Source organism: Solanum stenotomum, chromosome 8, assembly GCF_019186545.1.
Source record: "Solanum stenotomum isolate F172 chromosome 8, ASM1918654v1, whole genome shotgun sequence".
In the NCBI taxonomy this organism is placed as follows: domain Eukaryota; kingdom Viridiplantae; phylum Streptophyta; class Magnoliopsida; order Solanales; family Solanaceae; genus Solanum; species Solanum stenotomum.
Genome location: NC_064289.1, coordinates 10,633,911 through 10,654,749, shown reverse-complemented (window position 1 = coordinate 10,654,749; position 20,839 = coordinate 10,633,911). Strand labels below are relative to the sequence as shown.

The window sequence follows — 20,839 nt, the reverse complement described above, 5'->3', positions numbered from 1 at the left end:
ACACACTTTATACACTTGCGTTTGTATAAAAAACGAGAGAGGCGAGGGAGAGAACGAGAGTGGCGAGCGAGATTCACCAGGAAAGAGGTTAAATAACAATAGTTTGCTATGGGGTACAATTAAATCAAACTATATTTATACTCCCTCCGTCCACAATTGTTTGACAGATATACTAAAAATAGATGTCCAAGATTAATTGTCAATTTAAACAATCAAGAAATAATTAGTCACTTTTTTCCAATTCTGCCCTTAATGATAGTGTAGTTCAATTGAAAAGTTATGTGGACTTTTGGTATTCTTGGTATAGTAGGGTTATATTAGTCAAATTACACCTTGTACTAAATTTTCCTTGAGGGGTGTGCATGACCTTACCCTGACAAACAATTGTTGACGGAGGGAGTATCATTTAATTTGAATTAATAGTTTGCTATTATATACAATTTTCCCATATATATATATGAGAACATATTGTATATAGTTAAATCAATTTCTCGATTAATTAACGATTTCCTTTTGGTTGATTCTGATAGATTTGCAAGACATTGTACCAAATAATATTCTATAGTAAATATTTCGTTCTTACTTGATTAAACAGAACATATATACACAAATGGAAAAACGCTATTCTTATGAATATTTATTATCAAAATCTTTTCAGAAAATTGTTTAAACTACTTATTCCATCTATATATTTATCAACCCCCAATAAACTCCACTTGCAGTTAAGGGGTTGAAGTCTCTGCGGATTTATGTGAGTTTACCCCGTAACTATCCCATCTAGGGGTGATAATTGGATGGATTGAATTAAATTTGGACGGGTCAAACTGAGTTAAGACCCAATCCAATTCAAATTTATTTGGGTCAAAATGGATTGGGTAACGAATCATAATCCAACCCGGCTAATTTTTACTAAGTTTTACTAGCTTTATTTGTTATTTTATAAGTTTTTAGTACCGAGTAAAATTATTATTTTTTAATTATAACTATATACAACATATAAAATAAAAAATATTTTGACAAGATATCTCAAAAATCAATTTGGGTACATATCAACCCAATTTTTAATGGGTTGAAAACTTGAAATGGATTGGATTGAGATGAATTGAGCTAACAAATGGGTGAGTCAATAACCAATCCAAACCTAAATGAGTTGAATCGAATTGGACAAATTGAACTTGATTTTGGCACCCCTAGCCCCAATTCCACACCACACCATTTGCCATCCCTAGATGTAAGATTAACGTTTTTACTATAGCACTCCTACTTATCAGCACTTCAATTATTGCAAAAGAAAAGCATGGACGAAATGGTGGTTGGGATAAAGTTTTAATAACTGTAATTTTTTGACATCCAAGTTTAAAGTGTGAATATTCATTAAATGAATGGGTAGGTGAAATCAAATATGCAACTTTGCATGTGGATGAAATTAGGAATATATTCATTGAAAATGACAAACATCATAAAATGACAAACATTGTGGTGTTAATTGGAAAGTTACTACTTTGTCTTAAAAACTTATGAAATAGAAGAATAATTTTTATATAATAAATATAGTGTCTTGAAAAATGTAATAAAGAAATGATTATAATTAATAATAAAGATAGATTAAGAATTAAAAGTAAAATTATGAATTCATTGATTTTATAAAGTGAACAAGTATTGTTGGATATTCCGAAATAGTATAGCAGATAACTATTAATGGACGGAGAGAATACTCCCTCTGTCCCTAATTACTTGTCCATATTTCTTTTTTAAGTTATCCTTAATTACTTGTTCATTTTGACAAATCAAGAAAGGACAAAAAATCGTTTACCTATTATACCATTAATTATTATTTTGAAAAATGTAGAACTTATTGAAAATCTTAAATTTTTAATTCTTACGCTTTATAATTAATAGATGTAAAATGATAAACTCATTATGTTAATTTAAAAGTGAACAAGTAATTAAAGATAAAGGAATTAATGATTATATTAAGGTGTCCCTTCGAAGACATCTGAAAAAAGATAAAACTGGGAAACTACGGAGAAGATTACACTTAAAGACAAAAAAGAAATATTTTCTAATTTTCCCAAGAGATAACACGGGGACACATTAAAAAAACATCGAGTTCCAAATTAAAAATTTATGGATTCAAATATTTTAGTCATTTTCTGCTCATCACACTCAACAATCAACACTATGCATTGGTGCATGGACAAAAGTCATGGGTTGCGTGTACTAATTGTAATTAGAGAAGCTTCTTGCAAGAAACAAATAAGAGTTGTAGATAAGAGTTATACTTGTTTTGTCTTCATTTATATGAGATAGTTTGAATTTCAAGATTCAAATTAAAAAAAAATCTATTTTATATTACTTTATTTTTATATTTTTAAAATATTTTAAATTATTAATTCTTGTGACCTATAGTGTATCCTTTATTTTATGTAGTTCTAACCTTGAAGATTGTGAGTGCATTCGATATAAAGAAAAATCAATGTGGAATACAATTAGTAGAGTTTGTTTTCGCTATTTTTATCGGGGTGTTTATTTTTAAAAAGGCATAATACATAAATATGATCATTAACTTGGCTTCAACAGACAATTATGTCTCCCAACTTTGAGTGTGCACAAGTAGACACTTAAACTTGTATAAAATTGAACAAGTAGATACACATGTCCAACATGGCATAGTCCACGTAGGACGCTACGTATGACACAAAATTGCCATGTAGGGTGCCATGTAGGATGAATGAGCCAACTTGCTCAATTTTATACAAGTTTAAGTGCCTATTTGTGCACACCCAAAGTTAAATGTCATAATTGTCAATTGACGCCAAGTTAAGGATCATGTTTATGTATTATGCCTTTTAAAAAACTTGTTTTTCTATAGTAAATTATTTTTGACTAACGAATCATGAAAAGATTGAAAAAACAATCTTCAAACTAATCTTTAACGAATGAATATACCATCAAAATATAAAATATTTAACTTTCAAAATTCAAACTATGTCATATAAATTAATTAGGATGGAGAAATTATGAATGATCACCTAGCCCATATTTTGTTCTTAGGGGGATTTGTTTATCCATTATAAAATATCTGGGTCGGTATTCTAAATTAATGAAAAGTAAATCAATCAGTACCTTCAACGTGGCCCATTAAGGCCCATCCAATTGGCTACTTCCACTTTTCTTTATATCTCATATTCCGGCGACATTTCCCCGATAATATTTTGCTCCGGTAGGCGGTCTACAATGGCGAAAATCTCCGTTCTTTCTAGTATATTTTTCATTATCTCTTTCTGCCTAACTCCGGTGGCCATATCCGTCCAATCCGACGGCCATGAAACTTTCATCATTCACGTAGCCAAATCCGACAAGCCCCATGTCTTTTCCACTCATCACCATTGGTACTCTTCCATCGTCCGATCTATTTCTCCGCCCTCTCACCACCGTTCTAAAATCCTCTACACCTATGAACGCGCCGCAGTGGGTTTCTCCGCCCGTCTTACTGCCGGGCAGGCTGATCAGCTCCGCCGTGTTCCTGGGGTAATCTCTGTCATTCCTGACCAAGTTCGGTATCTCCACACCACCCATACCCCTACCTTCTTAAAACTTGCTGACTCCTTTGGCCTCTGGCCTGACTCTGACTACGCCGATGATGTCATTGTTGGGGTTCTGGATACGGGTATTTGGCCGGAAAGACCTAGTTTTTCCGATGAGGGGTTATCACCGGTTCCTGCGGGTTGGAAAGGGAAATGCGTGACTGGACCGGGTTTTCCGCGAAGTTCATGTAATCGGAAAATTATTGGTGCTCGGATGTTTTACAAAGGGTATGAAGCTTCACATGGTCCAATGGACGAATCAAAAGAAGCGAAATCACCGAGAGATACTGAAGGTCATGGAACACATACAGCATCAACTGCAGCTGGTTCATTGGTAGCAAATGCAAGTTTTTACCAATTTGCTAAAGGTGAAGCTAGAGGAATGGCGATTAAAGCTAGAATAGCTGCTTACAAAATTTGTTGGAAAGATGGTTGTTTTGATTCCGATATACTGGCTGCCATGGATCAAGCTGTTGCTGATGGTGTTCATGTGATTTCACTATCCGTCGGAGCTAACGGATATGCTCCACATTACCTCCATGACTCCATCGCCATCGGAGCTTTTGGTGCCTCCGAGCATGGGGTCCTCGTCTCATGCTCAGCTGGAAATTCCGGTCCCGGCCCTTACACAGCAGTGAACATTGCCCCGTGGATCCTTACAGTTGGTGCTTCAACCATAGACCGAGAGTTTCCAGCTGATGTTATTCTAGGAGACGATAGAGTATTTGGTGGCGTTTCCTTATACTCCGGCAATCCCTTAACCGATTCCAAATTTCCCGTGGTTTATTCCGGTGATTGTGGTAGCAAATACTGTTATCCAGGAAAGCTGGACCATAAAAAAGTCGCCGGTAAAATAGTCCTCTGCGACAGAGGAGGCAACGCTAGAGTTGAAAAAGGAAGTGCAGTGAAGCTGGCAGGTGGGGTAGGGATGATACTAGCTAATTTAGCTGATTCCGGTGAAGAACTCGTTGCAGATTCACATCTTCTCCCGGCGACAATGGTCGGTCAAAAAGCCGGAGACAAAATAAGAGAATACGTCACGTCTGATACATCACCAACAGCTACAATCGTATTCAGAGGAACCGTGATCGGAAATTCACCAGCGGCGCCGCGTGTGGCGGCGTTCTCAAGCCGCGGACCGAATCATTTAACGCCGGAGATTCTTAAACCGGATGTTATTGCACCCGGCGTCAACATTTTAGCCGGTTGGACCGGATCTACTGGTCCAACCGATTTAGCAATTGACCTGAGAAGAGTGGAATTTAATATTATTTCAGGGACTTCCATGTCGTGTCCTCACGTTAGTGGATTAGCTGCTTTACTTAGAAGGGCCCACTCAAAGTGGACCCCAGCAGCCATAAAGTCAGCACTCATGACAACAGCTTATAATTTGGACAATTCAGGTAAGATATTTACTGATCTTGCCACTGGTGAAGAATCTACCCCTTTTGTTCATGGATCCGGGCATGTGGATCCGAACCGAGCATTGGATCCGGGTTTGGTTTACGATATTGAAACCAGTGACTACGTGAACTTCCTATGCACCATTGGCTATGACGGCGACGATATCGCGGTGTTCGTGAGAGATTCTTCTCGGGTGAATTGTAGTGAACGGAGTTTGGCTACTCCGGGAGATCTGAATTACCCGTCGTTCTCCGTTGATTTTACCAGTGATAGTAACGGTGTGGTGAAATACAAGCGTGTGGTGAAGAATGTAGGGGGGGATTCAAATGCTGTGTATGAAGTGAAGGTGAATGCACCTTCAGCTGTGGAGGTGAGTGTGTCACCGGCGAAGCTTGTTTTCAGTGAGGAAAATAATAGTTTGTCATATGAGATTAGTTTTACGAGTAAAAGAAGTGAAGATATTATGGTGAAGGGGATTCAATCTGCGTTTGGATCGATTGAATGGAGTGATGGGATTCACAGTGTGACAAGTCCAATCGCAGTGCGTTGGCGATACCAATCTGCTGTGTCCATGTGAGTAGTTGGATCATCGTGACTGAGGAACTATTATGCTTTATTGAAGACAAATAAATTGGACTGATGGCAAACTGGAAGAGGAAAATACCATTGAAGTTTTATTTGGTTTCGCTTTCTTTACATTTTTTTCTGTTCTTGTTTTGGATGTTTTTCAGATTGATGTACATACGAATGAAGCATGTCAGATTGTTCCAGAGTTATTGCCAAGCCTAGTTATTGACTTCATTAAGTTAAATAAGTACATTGACTCTAATCTTTAACTAATTACAAATTCTGTAGTCTTAAAACCAGTGATAACAGTCTCTATATATAACTTATATAAGGCTGGGTAAAATAACAATGGCTGAAAGAGCAGCATGTCAACAGCTCTAATTGACAGGGATGTCTTCTATTGGCCCTTTTATTTATATGAAAGGATTGAATGACATAATCGAATGGAATCCAGATTTGGTTAACACAAGGATGAGTTCAACCTTCTCTCAACAGGCCAGGATCAATAGCCATTCAACCTGAGGAAGTTTTCGGCACTCATCCTTTGGCTGGGGAATAAGTTTTAGCCGTTAAAACAACAGATCAAACTTGGCACCGGACAGTACAGCTTTTTTATGTATACGACGATAACTTTGTACTAGTTATTAGAATTTGTCACCAACATAGGGTTTCCAAACAACATAATCAACAGCAAGACAGTTTGACATTTGAAGTAAGACAATAACATAGAAGTTCAAAATAACATCATATGTGCAATTTAAATACCAGTTCTCTAATAAATCGCATCCCAATAGAAAGCAGTCTCAGATTTATATTGCCATAATACAAAACAAAAAAAAAACACCAAAATAAGAGCTTCAAGGTTCCAGTGCAACAGCATGATCTTTTCTGCTGCAATGTATTGAATCCTCTAGTGACCATACTTCTGAAACTCCCACTCACTGTTATCTGCAGAGCAAAGAATAATTCCAAAATTACAAAAAACTCACAGCCCCACTGCAAAACTATAACACAGTTGATAAATGATAAGTACCTAATGGGCACACTTGACGGGTCTTGAGCCATCGACTGATGCAGTGAAAGTGGAAGGCATGATTACATACACCTGAGGAAATCTCAATCAATATACTTCTGAAGCATAGCAATATAATTAAGAAATAATATACTGGCCAGTATAAATAACAGAAAGTAGGTAATTAAATAACTCCAAAATACATATAGAGCTAACAAGGGTACATAAATGAGAGAGAAGCAGATGAAAAAGAGCAGTAAACTAGATTTGTCTTTACTTATTCAGATAACATAAGAGATTGACATGCTAGAATTACTACACGAGGACTCGCATACCAAGCCATCCAGGGCTAAGTTTATCAAATCAATAAACATAGTGTGAGGAGCACATGCAATAATAAACATGCAAGTGAAACCAGGAGCAAAATCTCTAGTACAAAAATATTTATTTTCATGGAACAAAATCCTCAACCTGGATTTCAGTTGCAGACTTAAATGCTAAAACTCGTGTGTGTGTGTAAAATGTTTTACAAGGCCTGACATGAAATAGGCTGCAACCATTGACATTTTTATGTCAAAGATCTACATAGACCACTTCATAGTTCTTAATGTGTCACAAGCTGTTTGATGTATCCGACATAAGAACCGATGGCTTCATCACCTAAAGCTTCTTCTATACAATTAGAATTAAATGACTACTAGTTGATAGGACTATTGGATGGTTCATCCTTACCATTCTCAAACAAAAAAAAGGAATATCGAGTGATCCTACTACAGCCTATTAGAAGTAATGAAGCAATTTGTGAGAACAAGTCATAGATAATGCAGATGCATATAAAGCTGAAAAGACTACCACCCATATTTATCCTGCACATTAGGCAGACATGATGTTCCACTGCTGGCAAGCGAACTAGCAAAAACTAATGACTTGTTCTTCATTATATTTTTACATGCATTATTGAAGAAACAATGCAAGTCTAGTAAAGCAAATTATGAATGCATGCTCTGAATATGCAAAATAACCCAACTGTGCTTATTTCATCCCAAAAGTACATCCAGTGCTAGTTTCATCCATTCTGTTTTATGATCCATGCAATTCTATGCATCTAAATTTAGGTAGGTCTTTTTGCTGCACATGACCCTCCACAGTAAGTTCAAGGTAAAAATGTTAATGTGGGAACAAAGGTAACTGACTTATAAATCCCAAAGAAAAAATGTAGAAAAGAAAAGAGCCAGACACTAAAGGAAAAGAAGCATGGTACAGCAAAAAGCTAATTGGGAGCCACCGGAATTAGGACAAAACCCACCCTCAATTCCCAGTAAAGTCCACGCAGCCTCAATATACAATTCTTTTTCTCCTCGTCTTTGGCCAAAAAAACTCTACACCAACATATACCTCCCAAAGCAAAAACAAGAAGAAAAAGCTTTCCACTCTTCTGGATACCTTTATTAATTATTGTAGCATGATTTGGTTTAGAGGTTTGATTTAGTACATGGTGCTTTCCTTCAAGCTGTAAAAGAAAGAAGGAATAGAGAAGAGGAAGAAAATTCTGTGTCTGGTGTGAGGTGCAAAATTCTCATGGAATGAAAGCAACGAGGGAGGGAAGAGGTGCAGTGCAGTCCTTTGGTGGAAAGTCGAGAAGTAATATATAGGAGTATGCACAGACCTTTCCTCCTTGGCTATCTTAAACTCTTATAAGGATCTCATGTCTAATCACTTCACCACAGTTCTTCTTCAGCCTGCATCTACCTCTCCTAACTCCTGCTAAAGCCAAACTTACGCACCTTCTAACTAGTACATCCTCGCACCTCTTCTTCACATGCTCGAACCATCTCAAAATCACTTCTCTCATCAAACAAATATGTCGTATTTTAGGACAAAAAGTCACACACTCACACTAAATGACTTTGATCCCAGATTGAAAGACAACCAAAGGCTCTGGGGACCTATGGATACATCACTCTATTACAATAAAAGTTATGATTGAAACAATATGCTTAATACAATGACCAGCAAATTTCAGTACACGACATACAATATATGTGTCTTGACACAAGCACAAAGCAAACATCAGGACAGAAATTCATAAAAATACTACAAGCATCTTTAACCATGACATATGTTCATCCTTGCCAATGATTACCAATATGGAATAAAAATATATTGTTTACAAGGCACAAGGTGATGTATACACAAAACAGTACTGGTATGGAATCAGAACATCAAAACTCAGCATATATAAACTCACAAATAATCAATGCAATGAACATAAAGTGGAAACAACATAACAGCTTCTAACTGAGATGATTTCAGCTCGTTATCACCAAGCATCCAGTTTCCAAATAATCAGAGATACATTAAAACTTTTGAAAATAGCTTACCCCAGGCAACAGTGCACTCCTCGCTAGTGGCACTAGCTTGATTAGCTTGACATTCAATGCCTGAGAGAAAATTTCACACAACGAAACAAATAAATACACGATTAAGGTCAAATTTATTTTATCTAAACCATAATTTTCAAAGATACTCACAGAGATCCATGATATGATTCCTGCAAATAGCACAGTTGTCTACAACAATATCTGCATCAACAATTTCACAAATCACGTTAGCTAAACATTAATTTTACACCATCAATCGATAAGAAACAACAAAAAAATCCTACAAGAAAAATCGTACCCCAAGCCCATAAAGAGACAGCGTTCCACTTTTTGATCTCAAAACGCTTGGGTTTCTTCGTAGAAGAAGAACAGCATGGATGTGCGGTAACGGTGGATCCTTCATCGGCGGCAGCCATCTCGACGTCTGTAGACATAGCTGAGAAATCAATCAAAAGAATACAAATCCAAAATTCTAGGGTTATCGATCGAACTTTTAATAAGAGGAAAGCAAAGTCGGTGAATGGAGTTATAGTGTCAACATGTTTGCAGGTAAATTTGTGTTAAAACCATGACCAAAAGGGTAAACTACTACTTTTGGGAAATTATTACGCTACAATTTAATATTTTCTGATAATTATAATTCTTCCTACTTCTTTTTTTTTAGGAAATTGTCCAAATTTGTTCAGAATTGTTTTTTTTGTTTTTCTAATTTTTATTGGAATTCAATTAATTCGGAACAAATTTAGAAAAAATTATAATTATGATTTTTTTGGTTGTAATATATATATATATATATATATATATATATATATTATGAGTCAAATTTAAATTAAAACAATAAAATTCTATTTTTAAGATGAATTTAGTATTTGAAATTAATTTTTTTAGTTAAACTATTGTTTAGTATCATAAACAAACACAAATTTTAAATCAAATCTTTAAATCTTAAAGTTCTAACTTGAATGGCCTAACGGGCCAAAAGAAGATGGCTACTAATTAGTCCTAGGAATTATTTTGTAACAATCGAATAAAGTAGTAATTCTAATTAAGGACTCGGACAAAATAAAAAAGTACGACTTAAGAACAATACCCTTCAAAAAAAAAAATTAGCCTTTCGTACTCAAAAGTATTTCAAAATTTTAGTGCTTTATGTTGAAAATTAACTCAAGGAATAAATACCTCTTAATGCGTGAGTAGATATTTAGAAGAAAGTAAGACACTCAAATTCACAGTCGAACTCTTCTAATACTTGGGTAGGCACGTGTCGTATAGAAAACTTGAATGATTTTCTGGGTTAAGAGAAGACTCTATTTATAGGGATCTTTACCCAGTCCAAAGCTGAAACGGAAAACACTTTCTCCCTTTTCCTTTCGAAATAGGATTTCAAGTTCTAGTTAAATATGGATTATAAAAACCACAAAATTAATTATTAGGCTTCCTATTATGGAAATAATTTCAGAAATTAATTTGAATTATTCTTATGATAATAAATTAGAAATCATTCCACTAGAAATTCGTAGTTGCACTCTTCCGTTTATATTTTGAAATTGTCCATTAAACACCTATGTAATTCCCCATGTTAAGACAAATACTAATCAATAAATTAAATTACTGATGACAATCCATTTTATTTTATCCAATCTATATAATTTTATTTTTTATTTTATTTTATCCAATCAATGTTTAGACAAATACTATTTCACTGATATATAATTATCATCCAATCTATAGGACATATTGATCCATCTCAAAATCTCATCTATTAATAAATCAAAATGATAATTAATCTTCTATATATTAGCTTAAATTCAATAAAAAATACTATAACAAAACGCATGCTTAATAACATATTCTATTCTAAAACTGATTAATTTGCATTAACAGTTCTACGTCTTATTTTGAAGATTAAAATTTTATATTTAAGAGTTAAATTCGAGACCTCAGTGAGATCTCGGACACCCCCCAACAGTTTTCAATCATAATTCATACATATTTGTGTGGACTGAAACTATTGATTTATTTCTGATCATGTGGAGATTTGTTTGTTTATTTTTTTCTTTCTTAGCTAAGTACACAAAATATATCTTTATGAGGATACTGTCTTCTTATCTGGAAGCATAAATTGGTTAGACAGTTAATACTTGTATTTATTTTTGAGTTTAATTTAGTAAGTTACATGCATTATTATTATTTTATTACTAATATAAAAGGGATGACATTATCAATATAATTAAATTACTGATCATATAGTGTTACTGGTTTTTGTGGCTAAGTTACCAATAGGGTCGGATGCACCATATACGGTATGATTATAGAGGCAAGATTTACCGTTTATGAAGTTTTATAATAATATTAAACTAATTTATATTAATAACTAGGTCCACGGTTTTTTTTTTTAATATATATATATATATATATATATTGTATAGTATTGTTAATTATTCTCTTCGTTCACTTTTATTTGTCCACTATTCTAAAAATATATTTTTACTTTTATTTGTCATTTTTAGTGTATCAAAAGAAAATATATATTGTATAGTATTGTTAATTACTCTCTTCATTCATTTTTACTTGTCCACTTTTCTAAAAATATACTTTTATTTTTATTTGTCATTTTTAGTGTATCAAAAAGAAAATATATACTGTATAGTATTGTTAATTACTCGCTTTGTTCATTTTTACTTGTCCACTTGTTAAAAAATATATATTTACTTTTATTTGTCATTTAGTGTATCAAAAGAAAATATATATTGTATAGTATTGTCAATTTGTGCAAACTCAAAATTATAATATATATATATATATATATATATATATATATATATATATATATTAGTTGAAGCCAAATTAAATAACATATTTATATATTTGTGTCTTAAATAATTATAAGTAAACTTTTTGAGGGTAAAAATGACACTCCCTCCATATTTTATCTTGTGTTAGCTGTCTATGAAATTTCTACTTTCTTTTATTTTTGGTATAATATTTTTTAGTCAAACTATATTCTAAAGTATATATCTTTTTAATTATATTAATCTGAAAAAAATATTATTTTAAAATATTAAATTAATAAAATCTACTTTAATTTTATAAAGTATAATCAAATAAAAACACATCATTTTTTTGGAGTACTAATTTGTCCTTGCTATCTGTTAGAAGATCAATATATATACAATTATATTCCTTATTTTAATTTATATTAGGTACAATAAAAGAAAACTAATGAAAATGCAGGAGATGTGAACCGTAATTTAAGCAGAAAGCACATGCTCATTGTTTGCAGCTCATCGATCCTCAAATTAACTATCTTCTCTCCAATTCATTCCCCAAATCCCAAAATTCATGGCTTCAAATCCTGCTAATATCGTCGAAAAAGCGCATCCAACCACCGTATTCCGATGGGGACCACTAGCTCGCCGGAAATTTTCATTCCGGAAGAAGAGGTTGCCGACGGTGCGGCTAGGAGGCGGGAAGAATAACAACAATCGCCGGGGATTCTCCGTCGCGAAGCTTTTCCGGCGAGTAAAATTGCGGTGGTTGAAGTTGCAGTATACGTGTTTGCTGAAAAAACTGAGAGAATATTATCGGTCTGCGGTGAAAGATTTAATGGAAAATGGCGGAGCATTGGATTCGTTTCAGCAACGTTTACTATTGGAGACTTCTTTTGCCGTTCCGGTGATGGGCCTTTCCTTCAATACTTTTCCAAATCACTATGGCACTTGAATCTATCTTTTTTTGGTAAATAGTATTTTTATTGTGAAATTTTTACTTGGATAAAAGTTTGAAAAAATCATGAGTGGAAATCTTTGTATTATTATTGAAATAATTCGAAAATAAAATCCTCAATAATGCATCATTTTTTCAAATGTTGAATAGTTTCATTACATATTCGTCTGATCATTTTTATTTGTTCGATATTTTTTAAATAACTTTTCACTTATAACATATCAGAAAAAATAATCATTATCTATTAAGTATTTATTTATTTTGTTATAACTATAGTCAACTACATGACATTTAATTATTGCAATGCATGTTTAATACAATGCATGAATGTTTGTGCTGTTAGATGCTTTATGTTTGGGGTAAATCACTTTTCAATAAAGACGATTTCATATTTTGAGAGATTTGAATTGAAAATCTCTAATTAAGAATGAAAGGAATATTTATCATTTCACCACAATCATGATTGATATGTTTGGGAAGTTTATCCTAAGCAACACCTAAAACTCCAGGAAAGGTCAAAGTGGCTTCTGGTGTGAGCGAGCTAAATTATGGGTAACAAGTTGTTTTTTTCTAAATTGTTATTTAATATCTATATTAGAGTTTGATTAAATTAGGATTCACGTGTTCAAACTTCTGATTAAGGATAAGAAGGAATTCAAATCATTTCACCACCCATTCATGTTGATGGATAAACAAATTACGAGAAAGTGTTATATAATCATAATGAGTATTTGAAAATATAAATAAGCAATTAAGTTGCACAATGCACATGAAAGTGAACATACAGAATAACATGTATTTATTTTTATATACGAAATTCGTCCCTAAAGAAGTTGCATTGTAGCAGTTTATAGGGTATATATATTTTAACGGTATATAATAAGAAGAATAGTTGTATCACACTATACATGAATTATATGCCTCAAAAGTATACAACGTACGTACCTACTTACCGAACATTTTACAAACATTAGTCTAACAACAACTTATTCGATGTAATCTCATAAGTGTAATCCGAGGAGGGTATTGGTGTCGTGTGCACAATCTGATCCTATTTTTGATAACCCTTGGCTTAAGTAAAAGATCAAGAATGTAAAGTAAATATAGTAGCGACGAAGTCATCCTGAAAACAATTAAAGAAGAGAACAAGTAGCAGCAACAAATAGTACGACAATAAAAACAAAAAAATAATAAGCAATTTTAAAATCAAAGATATGACAACAAGAGAGTAACCATAACAATATTGATAACTAAATACTAATATGGAACTTAGACAATGTTGGACTGTCTACTAACTTTCCATCCTAATTTTCGACCTTCATATCTTCAATATCTAGGGTAATATCCTTAGTAAGTAAATTGCAGGTATGTGATCAAGTCCTTTCTAATCACATTTCCCAAATATTTATTCAGCTACCTCTTCTTATACACAATCTATAATCAACTGTTCACATCTCTTCACTAAGACATCTGTACATCTTCTCTTTATATATCCAAACCATTTCATGTTCGTAACGTGGGGCAACTCACATTTTTTTGTAATGATATACTCCACTTGAGCCTAAAAAGGGGTGGGGAGAGTGCCATGGGATTTGAACTTGCAATCAACGTACGTGATGAGAAAGTTAAAATTCAAGTGTAACTTGTTTTTGAATCAAGTACAGCTTAGAGCTTAGAAATATCACATGGCCTTGTCACGTCCTTCTTTTGGTTTTGAAGAAAATCAAATAAATGAATAAAAAGGTCATCTTTTCAAATGAACGAATTAATTAAGTTATAATCTTCTCTTCAAATAAAATATCATTTCTTAAGAAACGTGCAAAATTTGAAATAGATAAGTAAAAATGAACGGAGAGTAATTAGCAAAGTTAAAAGAGACAAAAGTCAGCTAAACTAAAAGATGTACCATTTGTTTTTGTTTTGATGGCATGGTAGGGCAACTTACATTTCTTAATAATCTTTACAAAAAGAAAACACTTATAACTAATTAGTTAAGCATAAGGGTGAGAACAATATTGCACTCCAACTAATTAAACTATGTAATAAATATCAGGTCTTTCTACAGCCTTCTAGAGTATTTCATTCGTTTGGTTAATTATATCGTCACTTAATGTTTTTCTAATTGAATTAAAGTCGTGAAACATTTTAATTTTTTAGATCTATTTGTCGCTTTGACAGGTTCTCAAATCAATCAGTTTGGGCCTTTAGAAAGCCCATAGGAGTGTCAATCAACTGAGTTATCAAGTTTGAGAATATAACGAAATTTGTAGATCTAGTGACCGGTGAATACAAATTTTAAAGAGTAAATTTCAGAGAAATTCTTCATTGATATGGATATAACTGCCCTATCGTTTTTCATTCAGTGATTTGATTCTTCCAATAGATACGAAGACTCAGATTGGAAATTAAAAATATTGTAATTCAAACTATAGGTATCTATTTAGATAGTTGTATTTATTTTTTAGTTTGCTCATAACAAGTTCTAATATGAATAAAATAAAATAAAAGCTCGATATAACTTATGACTTATAATTATAAGCATAACTCATAAGTTACAAATTCTAATTTGTGATATAGTTTGACTTATTTTTGTTATTATAACTTAAAAATAAGTGCTTAAAATTATTATTTTTATTTACCCTTAACACTAGGGGTGCTCACGGGTCAGTTTTGATCGGTTATTGGTCAAAACCAAAACCAAATCAACGTAATCGGTTATTAAATTATCCAAACCAAACTAAATATAATTTACATTTATCGGTTTGGTGGTTATCAGTTTCGATTTGGTTTGGTTCGGTTATTCGGTTATTAACCATATACAAAAATAAAAGAAACAATTCATTCAAAATGTGAAAAAAGTGACAACAATCCATTTAAAACGAAAAATAGTTAGAATGACTTACATTACTGAACTTTTGATCACTAAATTTACTATCAATAAAGCTTTAAAATTCACTATATTGGCCTAGAAGGAAGAGACAATAACATTTTCAGTTCCACAAAGAATTGTCATAGACACTCATATACATGAAATCAATAAGATAAATGTTTCATCTCGGGTATTTTTGTTTTCAATAAGTAAATTAGAAAGAAATTTTAATGAAAATATGTATAAGATCTTTAAAATTGTTTATAAAAATAATATATTAAGTATGTATATTAATAAAATATATGTATATAATTCATCGGTTCGGTTCGATTATTTCTTCGGTTTTTTCGAATAAAACCATAACCAAACCAAATACTATCGGTTTTCAAAAATCTAAAACCAAACCCAAATAAAATCGGTTTTATTTTATTGATTTGGTTCGATTTTTCGGTTTGGATTGATTTTTATCCAAACCGTGAACACCCCTACTTAACACTATAAAAATCTCTAAAAATTATTGAATTAAAAACCTCCAAAATAAGCCAATCCAAAAAGGACTCTTATTTTGGACATTATAGAACATGTTAATTGTCACCATTGATTTTATTATTTTTTATAATATAAGAAGGAATCAAAAATCAGGACCACTTAATATAATATAAAGAGCCATGTCATTATGTCAATATGTATCTGGTTTTGTCCTTATGAAGATCATCAGAACAGAACTTGTCCCTAATCAGACCATATTATATATATAATTTATAATTATTGATAAGATTAACATAAAAACTCGTTGAATAAGCTCTTTCATTTTAAAACGCAAGCTATGACAACACTGACATAAGAGATACTTTAAAAGAAAACAAATGGAAGGGTCAGTCAGACTTAATAAATACTTCCTTAGCCAATGCGTTTTATGATTAATTAATTAAATTGTCTTTATAAGGCGCAAGTAAAAGTATATCCATCCAGATAAGACCTCTTATTAAAATCTGGCTTTAAGTCACTAATTTTATTAAACCACTGTGTTATTGAACATCTCACCAACCCTCAGAGTACAATTATTAGGACCACAAGGAACAATGAAACAAAGAGGAGAGAAGAATAATTCTTATCGTTTTCATAATAACTTTTTCTTGTTCAAACAACTTTTTAGAACTTATAAAAGTCATAAGAATGTTCTATGTACATTGCTTTCAACAACCAAAACGAAAACACTAGGATCTTGTCCTAAACTGAGACTAAAATGTAAACTAATTTAACAAAAAAATACATTTGGAGTACTTCATTATACAATCTATTCACACATGTTCTACATTTTTAATCTCTTTTCCCTTTCATCTCTTCATTGCGATTAATCAACAAGAATTTAATTTGTTTGTTCTTTCGTGCCTTACAGTCTTGTGATACAAATGAGTATCTGAGTAAACAGAAGCATCAGTCCTTAGCCTGTGTTTATGCCTGTGTCCGGCTCTCCGTTGCTTAGCATTACCATCCTCTCTGTTTTCCCCTGCATTTCCTACTTCTTTTTCCCTTACATTCGCCTTGTTTTCATCGTCCACTTTAGTCTTCAATTCACCAATTTCCGTTCCCTTGTCAGGTTTTGAGGAGGGGACGACGTAAACAAATGGGCCCATTGGTATATCCTTCATGTCCAAGACTGGCTCCAAGATCTTCACTATGTTGTTCATAGTGGGCCTAGACCTGGGCTGGTGGCTTAAGCATTGATAAGCCAATGCAGCTACCTTCTTTGCTCCTTGTGTCGAGTACTGACCTTCAAGTCGTGGGTCCATTATTCTGTCAAGTTTGTGTGGATCCCTTAACATTGGTCTTGCCCAATCCACCAGGATTCGCTCTTTGAGGGGGCGTTTCTTGTCCGTGGCTTGTCGTCCTGTTATTAGTTCTAACAAAACTACTCCGAAGCTGTACACATCGCTCTTGCTTGTCAAATGACCTGTTTAAAGAAAATGAAAGTTTTAAGTATTCGTAATAAGTGGAAACACGATAAATGAGACATATAACATGTTACAACAGGTTAAAATACACTGATAATGAAAAATTGTACCAGTCATGATGTACTCTGGAGCAGCATAGCCATGAGTGCCCATCACACGAGTCGAGACATGTGTGTCATCGCCTTCTGGTCCATCCTTTGCTAGCCCGAAATCAGATAGTTTGGCCCTGTAATCCTGATAATTCATAGCATTATAAGTTTCTAGCTTTGACTTCATCATGAAAAAAGTGTTGAACTTTTCAATGTCAAAACAATACTTCATAGACAACTTACCGAGTCTAAGAGGATGTTAGAAGCCTTAAAATCGCGGTAGATTACTGGCTTTTCTTCTCCGTGAAGAAAAGCCAGTCCCTTTGCAGCACCAACCATAATTTTTATTCTGGTCAACCATGGCAAACAACTCGAATATCCTGTTTTGATAAATCACATGAAAAATCAGAAACAGAAAGGAAGCCAAAAGTTTCGTTCATTTTACAATTGACAAAAGTGATCATATGAAGATAACTCATTAAACTAAGCACTTCGAGTGAAAAACACATTATTCGTGGAGTTTATTCATACACAAGAATATCAATGCTTACTCGAAAATAGTTGATCCTCAAGGTTTCCCCTTGCCATATACTCGTAAACGAGAAGTCTCTGCTCCTCCTCCCAACAATATCCAATCAACTTCACTAGATGGTGATGCCTCAATTGCCCCAAAAAGACCACTTCAGTCTGAAAATTCAACAATTCAAAAAATATTACTACTAATAAAAAGCAGTAGTTGTAACCAAAAGCAACTTTTAGGATTGCTCACCAGCCATTCTTGATGGCCCTGATTTCCATCCAAATCAAGCAATTTAACAGCAACAGGTTGAGCATCCAAACCAGGCTTAATCTTATCATCAATAAACCCCTTGTGAACGGGTCCAAATCCACCTTTACCGAGAAAATTAGCAGAGGAGAAATCACTAGTGATGAGTTTAAGCTCCTCATATGTGAATACATGAAGATTTGAACCAATGACCGCGTTGGATGAGAGATCATCCAACGATATAAGTACTGATCTAGAATCAGTACTTATATCTGAAAAAGCTAACCTATGATGATCAGAATTCATCTGTTTACTGTTCTCCATCACCTTCGCCTCCGAACGAACATTATTAGTATCATTATTGCCCTTAAAACAATTAGGCAGAACAGATTTCCAGTCAATTCCACAAGTAACCATAGCTGTTCTACTAAATCCAATGAAATTTGATCAGTTTGGTGTCAATTTTTACTGCTCACAAGGTGTTTGGCAAAATGTGTCAATGAAACCAAAAAGGGAGAAGAGTTTGTAACAAGTCTAAAGTGACGGTTTAATTTGTTCTATATTATTTTTCATGCATAATGTAAGCTTATATATAATGTAAATTTGAAAAGGCAAGTGGGATGAATAAGTCGTCGTATTTTGTTTGACTTGATATAGAGCGTGTATGGTAGCATATTATTATATTATATTGTATGAAAATTTTGGTCACATTTTCTTTGAGCAAGCTGCTTCTATGATATTTCAATATTTTGGATTTTGGGACAGAAACATTGGATGCATGGAAACTTCTAAAATGACTGGGGTAGGGTATCCAAGTAAGGATAGAAAGGACAATTGAAGTGGGAAAGAAATTAAATGAGTTTGTACAGTAAGTGGTGGGATCATTTTATCTTGGAAAAAAAAAGATAAATATATCCTCAACTATCGTAAATGATATGTAGATATCTTTCGTCATACTTTAGGATATTGATATTTTTGTTGTTCAAAAACTAGAGCATGTATGCCTTTTACTCTAACGGAAGACTAAATAGAGACACGTGACACAATTGTATCCGTCGAATTCGATATTTAATAAATATCAGGTGAGTGGATAAGATTATGATATTTAATAAATGTCGGGTCAATGGATAAGATTAATAAATATCATGTCGGTGGCAGATCCCAAATAGGTACTGCAACATGCAATTTAAATTTAGTCACAATTTCATTGCAGGCTTCGGACATGGAATGGAATTTTTTTAAAAAAAAATAGGAAAGAAGTATGAGCAAAAGGCCTATTCAATGGTTGCAAATTTGAAATGCATCAATCATTCTAGAATATTTAAGGTAAAAAATAGTACACATTACACATAAGTAGTAGTGGAGTTTAAACTAGTGTTTTTTTTATTTTTTTTAATTTTTTATAGTTTAAACTAGTGGCATTAGATGGATGGTTGAGTGGATTGAATTTGAATGGGTTTCAATGAATTGATTCAATAAAAAAAATTGGCCAATAATTCACTTAAATTATTTGAGTTGAGAAGATCAAATGAAAATGAGTCAAATAACCATAGTTCAATCCATCTAATTCCTAATAGTTGTTTGGATAGAGATTTTAAATATTTTTCATTTTATTTAAAAATTTAAATATCGAAGTTGAAGATTGAATTATGTTTTGTTATACTTTTTGTTATAATTTCATTTTTGAATATTAGATGTTTGAATGAACTCAATTACAATTCCAAAAGCGAAAAAGGAGTTTTCATGATCAAAAACTATATTTTAAATAAAATGAAAAACTATTCTAGTAATTTTCTTACCGCAATTTGTTTATACCAAACAAAACTACTAAAACAACTCTTTCCCCTCTCTCTATATGACTATATAATATATCAAAAAAGAAAAATTTGTTTTTGAAATATTTTAATAAAATTTCTCATATATTAATTTGAGATACATATTTTGTCCAAATCACCCCAACTTTTAAATATGCTGAATTTTGAACGGACTGAATTAAATTGTTGATAAATGAATCTGTAATCAACCTTCCTAAGCTTGGGCAAGTTAAGCGAATCATATTTTTATTGACTAATTTTATCACTCTTAATTTAAACTTTATTAAAAAATATTATTTACACAAAATAACAGTTAAAAATGAATTTTAACTTGTACACGATAACATCATAAAAAACAATACACTATCATATCACATTTATCAGTTGTAGCATGTATATAACCCACCTTGGTTTCAACATTACAAATTAAGGACCTACAAATTATATTAATTCTTGGGAAAATGCACAAGTACCCCCCCAACCTATGCCCGAAATCCCACAGACACACCTAACCTTTACTAAGGTCCTATTACCCCCTCGAACTTATTTTTTAATTAATTTTCTACCCCTTTTGGTCCTACGTGGCACTATTCATGTGGGCCCAGCACGTGTTGACAAATTTTTCAAAATAGTGCCACGTAGGACCAAAAGGGGTAGAAAATTAATTAA

General features: G+C 32.9%; 4 protein-coding genes across 4 annotated transcripts; 2 read left to right on the top strand and 2 right to left on the bottom strand.

Annotated features, from left to right (window-relative positions):
• Positions 1-3,067: 3,067 nt before the first annotated feature.
• LOC125872486 (subtilisin-like protease SBT1.4) lies at positions 3,068-5,761 on the top strand. Its single transcript, XM_049553221.1, has one exon. The coding sequence runs from the start codon at positions 3,238-3,240 to the stop codon at positions 5,566-5,568; it is 2,331 nt and encodes a 776-aa protein (XP_049409178.1). The 5' UTR covers positions 3,068-3,237; the 3' UTR covers positions 5,569-5,761.
• Positions 5,762-6,264: 503 nt separating this feature from the next.
• LOC125872505 (uncharacterized) lies at positions 6,265-9,520 on the bottom strand. The gene is made up of 5 exons (XM_049553243.1): positions 9,250-9,520; positions 9,102-9,152; positions 8,952-9,011; positions 6,592-6,663; positions 6,265-6,506 (listed from the first exon to the last, which is right to left on the bottom strand). Exons 1-5 carry the CDS (start codon positions 9,383-9,385, stop codon positions 6,469-6,471), a joined length of 357 nt encoding a protein of 118 aa, XP_049409200.1. The 5' UTR covers positions 9,386-9,520; the 3' UTR covers positions 6,265-6,468.
• Positions 9,521-12,171: 2,651 nt separating this feature from the next.
• On the top strand, positions 12,172-12,816 carry LOC125872504 (uncharacterized). Its single transcript, XM_049553242.1, has one exon. It carries the CDS (start codon positions 12,294-12,296, stop codon positions 12,672-12,674), a length of 381 nt encoding a protein of 126 aa, XP_049409199.1. The 5' UTR covers positions 12,172-12,293; the 3' UTR covers positions 12,675-12,816.
• Positions 12,817-16,660: 3,844 nt separating this feature from the next.
• On the bottom strand, positions 16,661-18,915 carry LOC125872493 (serine/threonine-protein kinase RIPK-like). The gene is made up of 5 exons (XM_049553229.1): positions 18,360-18,915; positions 18,142-18,277; positions 17,834-17,970; positions 17,612-17,735; positions 16,661-17,500 (listed from the first exon to the last, which is right to left on the bottom strand). The coding sequence occupies exons 1-5, from the start codon at positions 18,771-18,773 to the stop codon at positions 16,905-16,907; spliced, it is 1,407 nt and encodes a 468-aa protein (XP_049409186.1). The 5' UTR covers positions 18,774-18,915; the 3' UTR covers positions 16,661-16,904.
• Positions 18,916-20,839: the final 1,924 nt, after the last annotated feature.

What these genes read in the sequence shown, in the direction of transcription:
- LOC125872493 (XM_049553229.1), bottom strand. Translation starts at nt 18,773, where the DNA reads ATGGTTACTTGTGGAATTGACTGGAAATCTGTTCTGCCTAATTGTTTT. An exon ending in CTAACATCCTCTTAGACTCG is followed by an intron (nt 17,736 to 17,833) that starts GTAAGTTGTCTA and finishes ATGAATTATCAG; the next exon opens with GATTACAGGGCCAAACTATC. An exon ending in TCCAGAGTACATCATGACTG is followed by an intron (nt 17,501 to 17,611) that starts GTACAATTTTTC and finishes TTCTTTAAACAG; the next exon opens with GTCATTTGACAAGCAAGAGC.
- LOC125872504 (XM_049553242.1), top strand. Translation starts at nt 12,294, where the DNA reads ATGGCTTCAAATCCTGCTAATATCGTCGAAAAAGCGCATCCAACCACC.
- LOC125872505 (XM_049553243.1), bottom strand. Translation starts at nt 9,385, where the DNA reads ATGTCTACAGACGTCGAGATGGCTGCCGCCGATGAAGGATCCACCGTT. An exon ending in GAATCATATCATGGATCTCT is followed by an intron (nt 9,012 to 9,101) that starts GTGAGTATCTTT and finishes ATTTTCTCTCAG; the next exon opens with GCATTGAATGTCAAGCTAAT. An exon ending in GGAGTGCACTGTTGCCTGGG is followed by an intron (nt 6,664 to 8,951) that starts GTAAGCTATTTT and finishes AGATTTCCTCAG; the next exon opens with GTGTATGTAATCATGCCTTC.
- LOC125872486 (XM_049553221.1), top strand. Translation starts at nt 3,238, where the DNA reads ATGGCGAAAATCTCCGTTCTTTCTAGTATATTTTTCATTATCTCTTTC.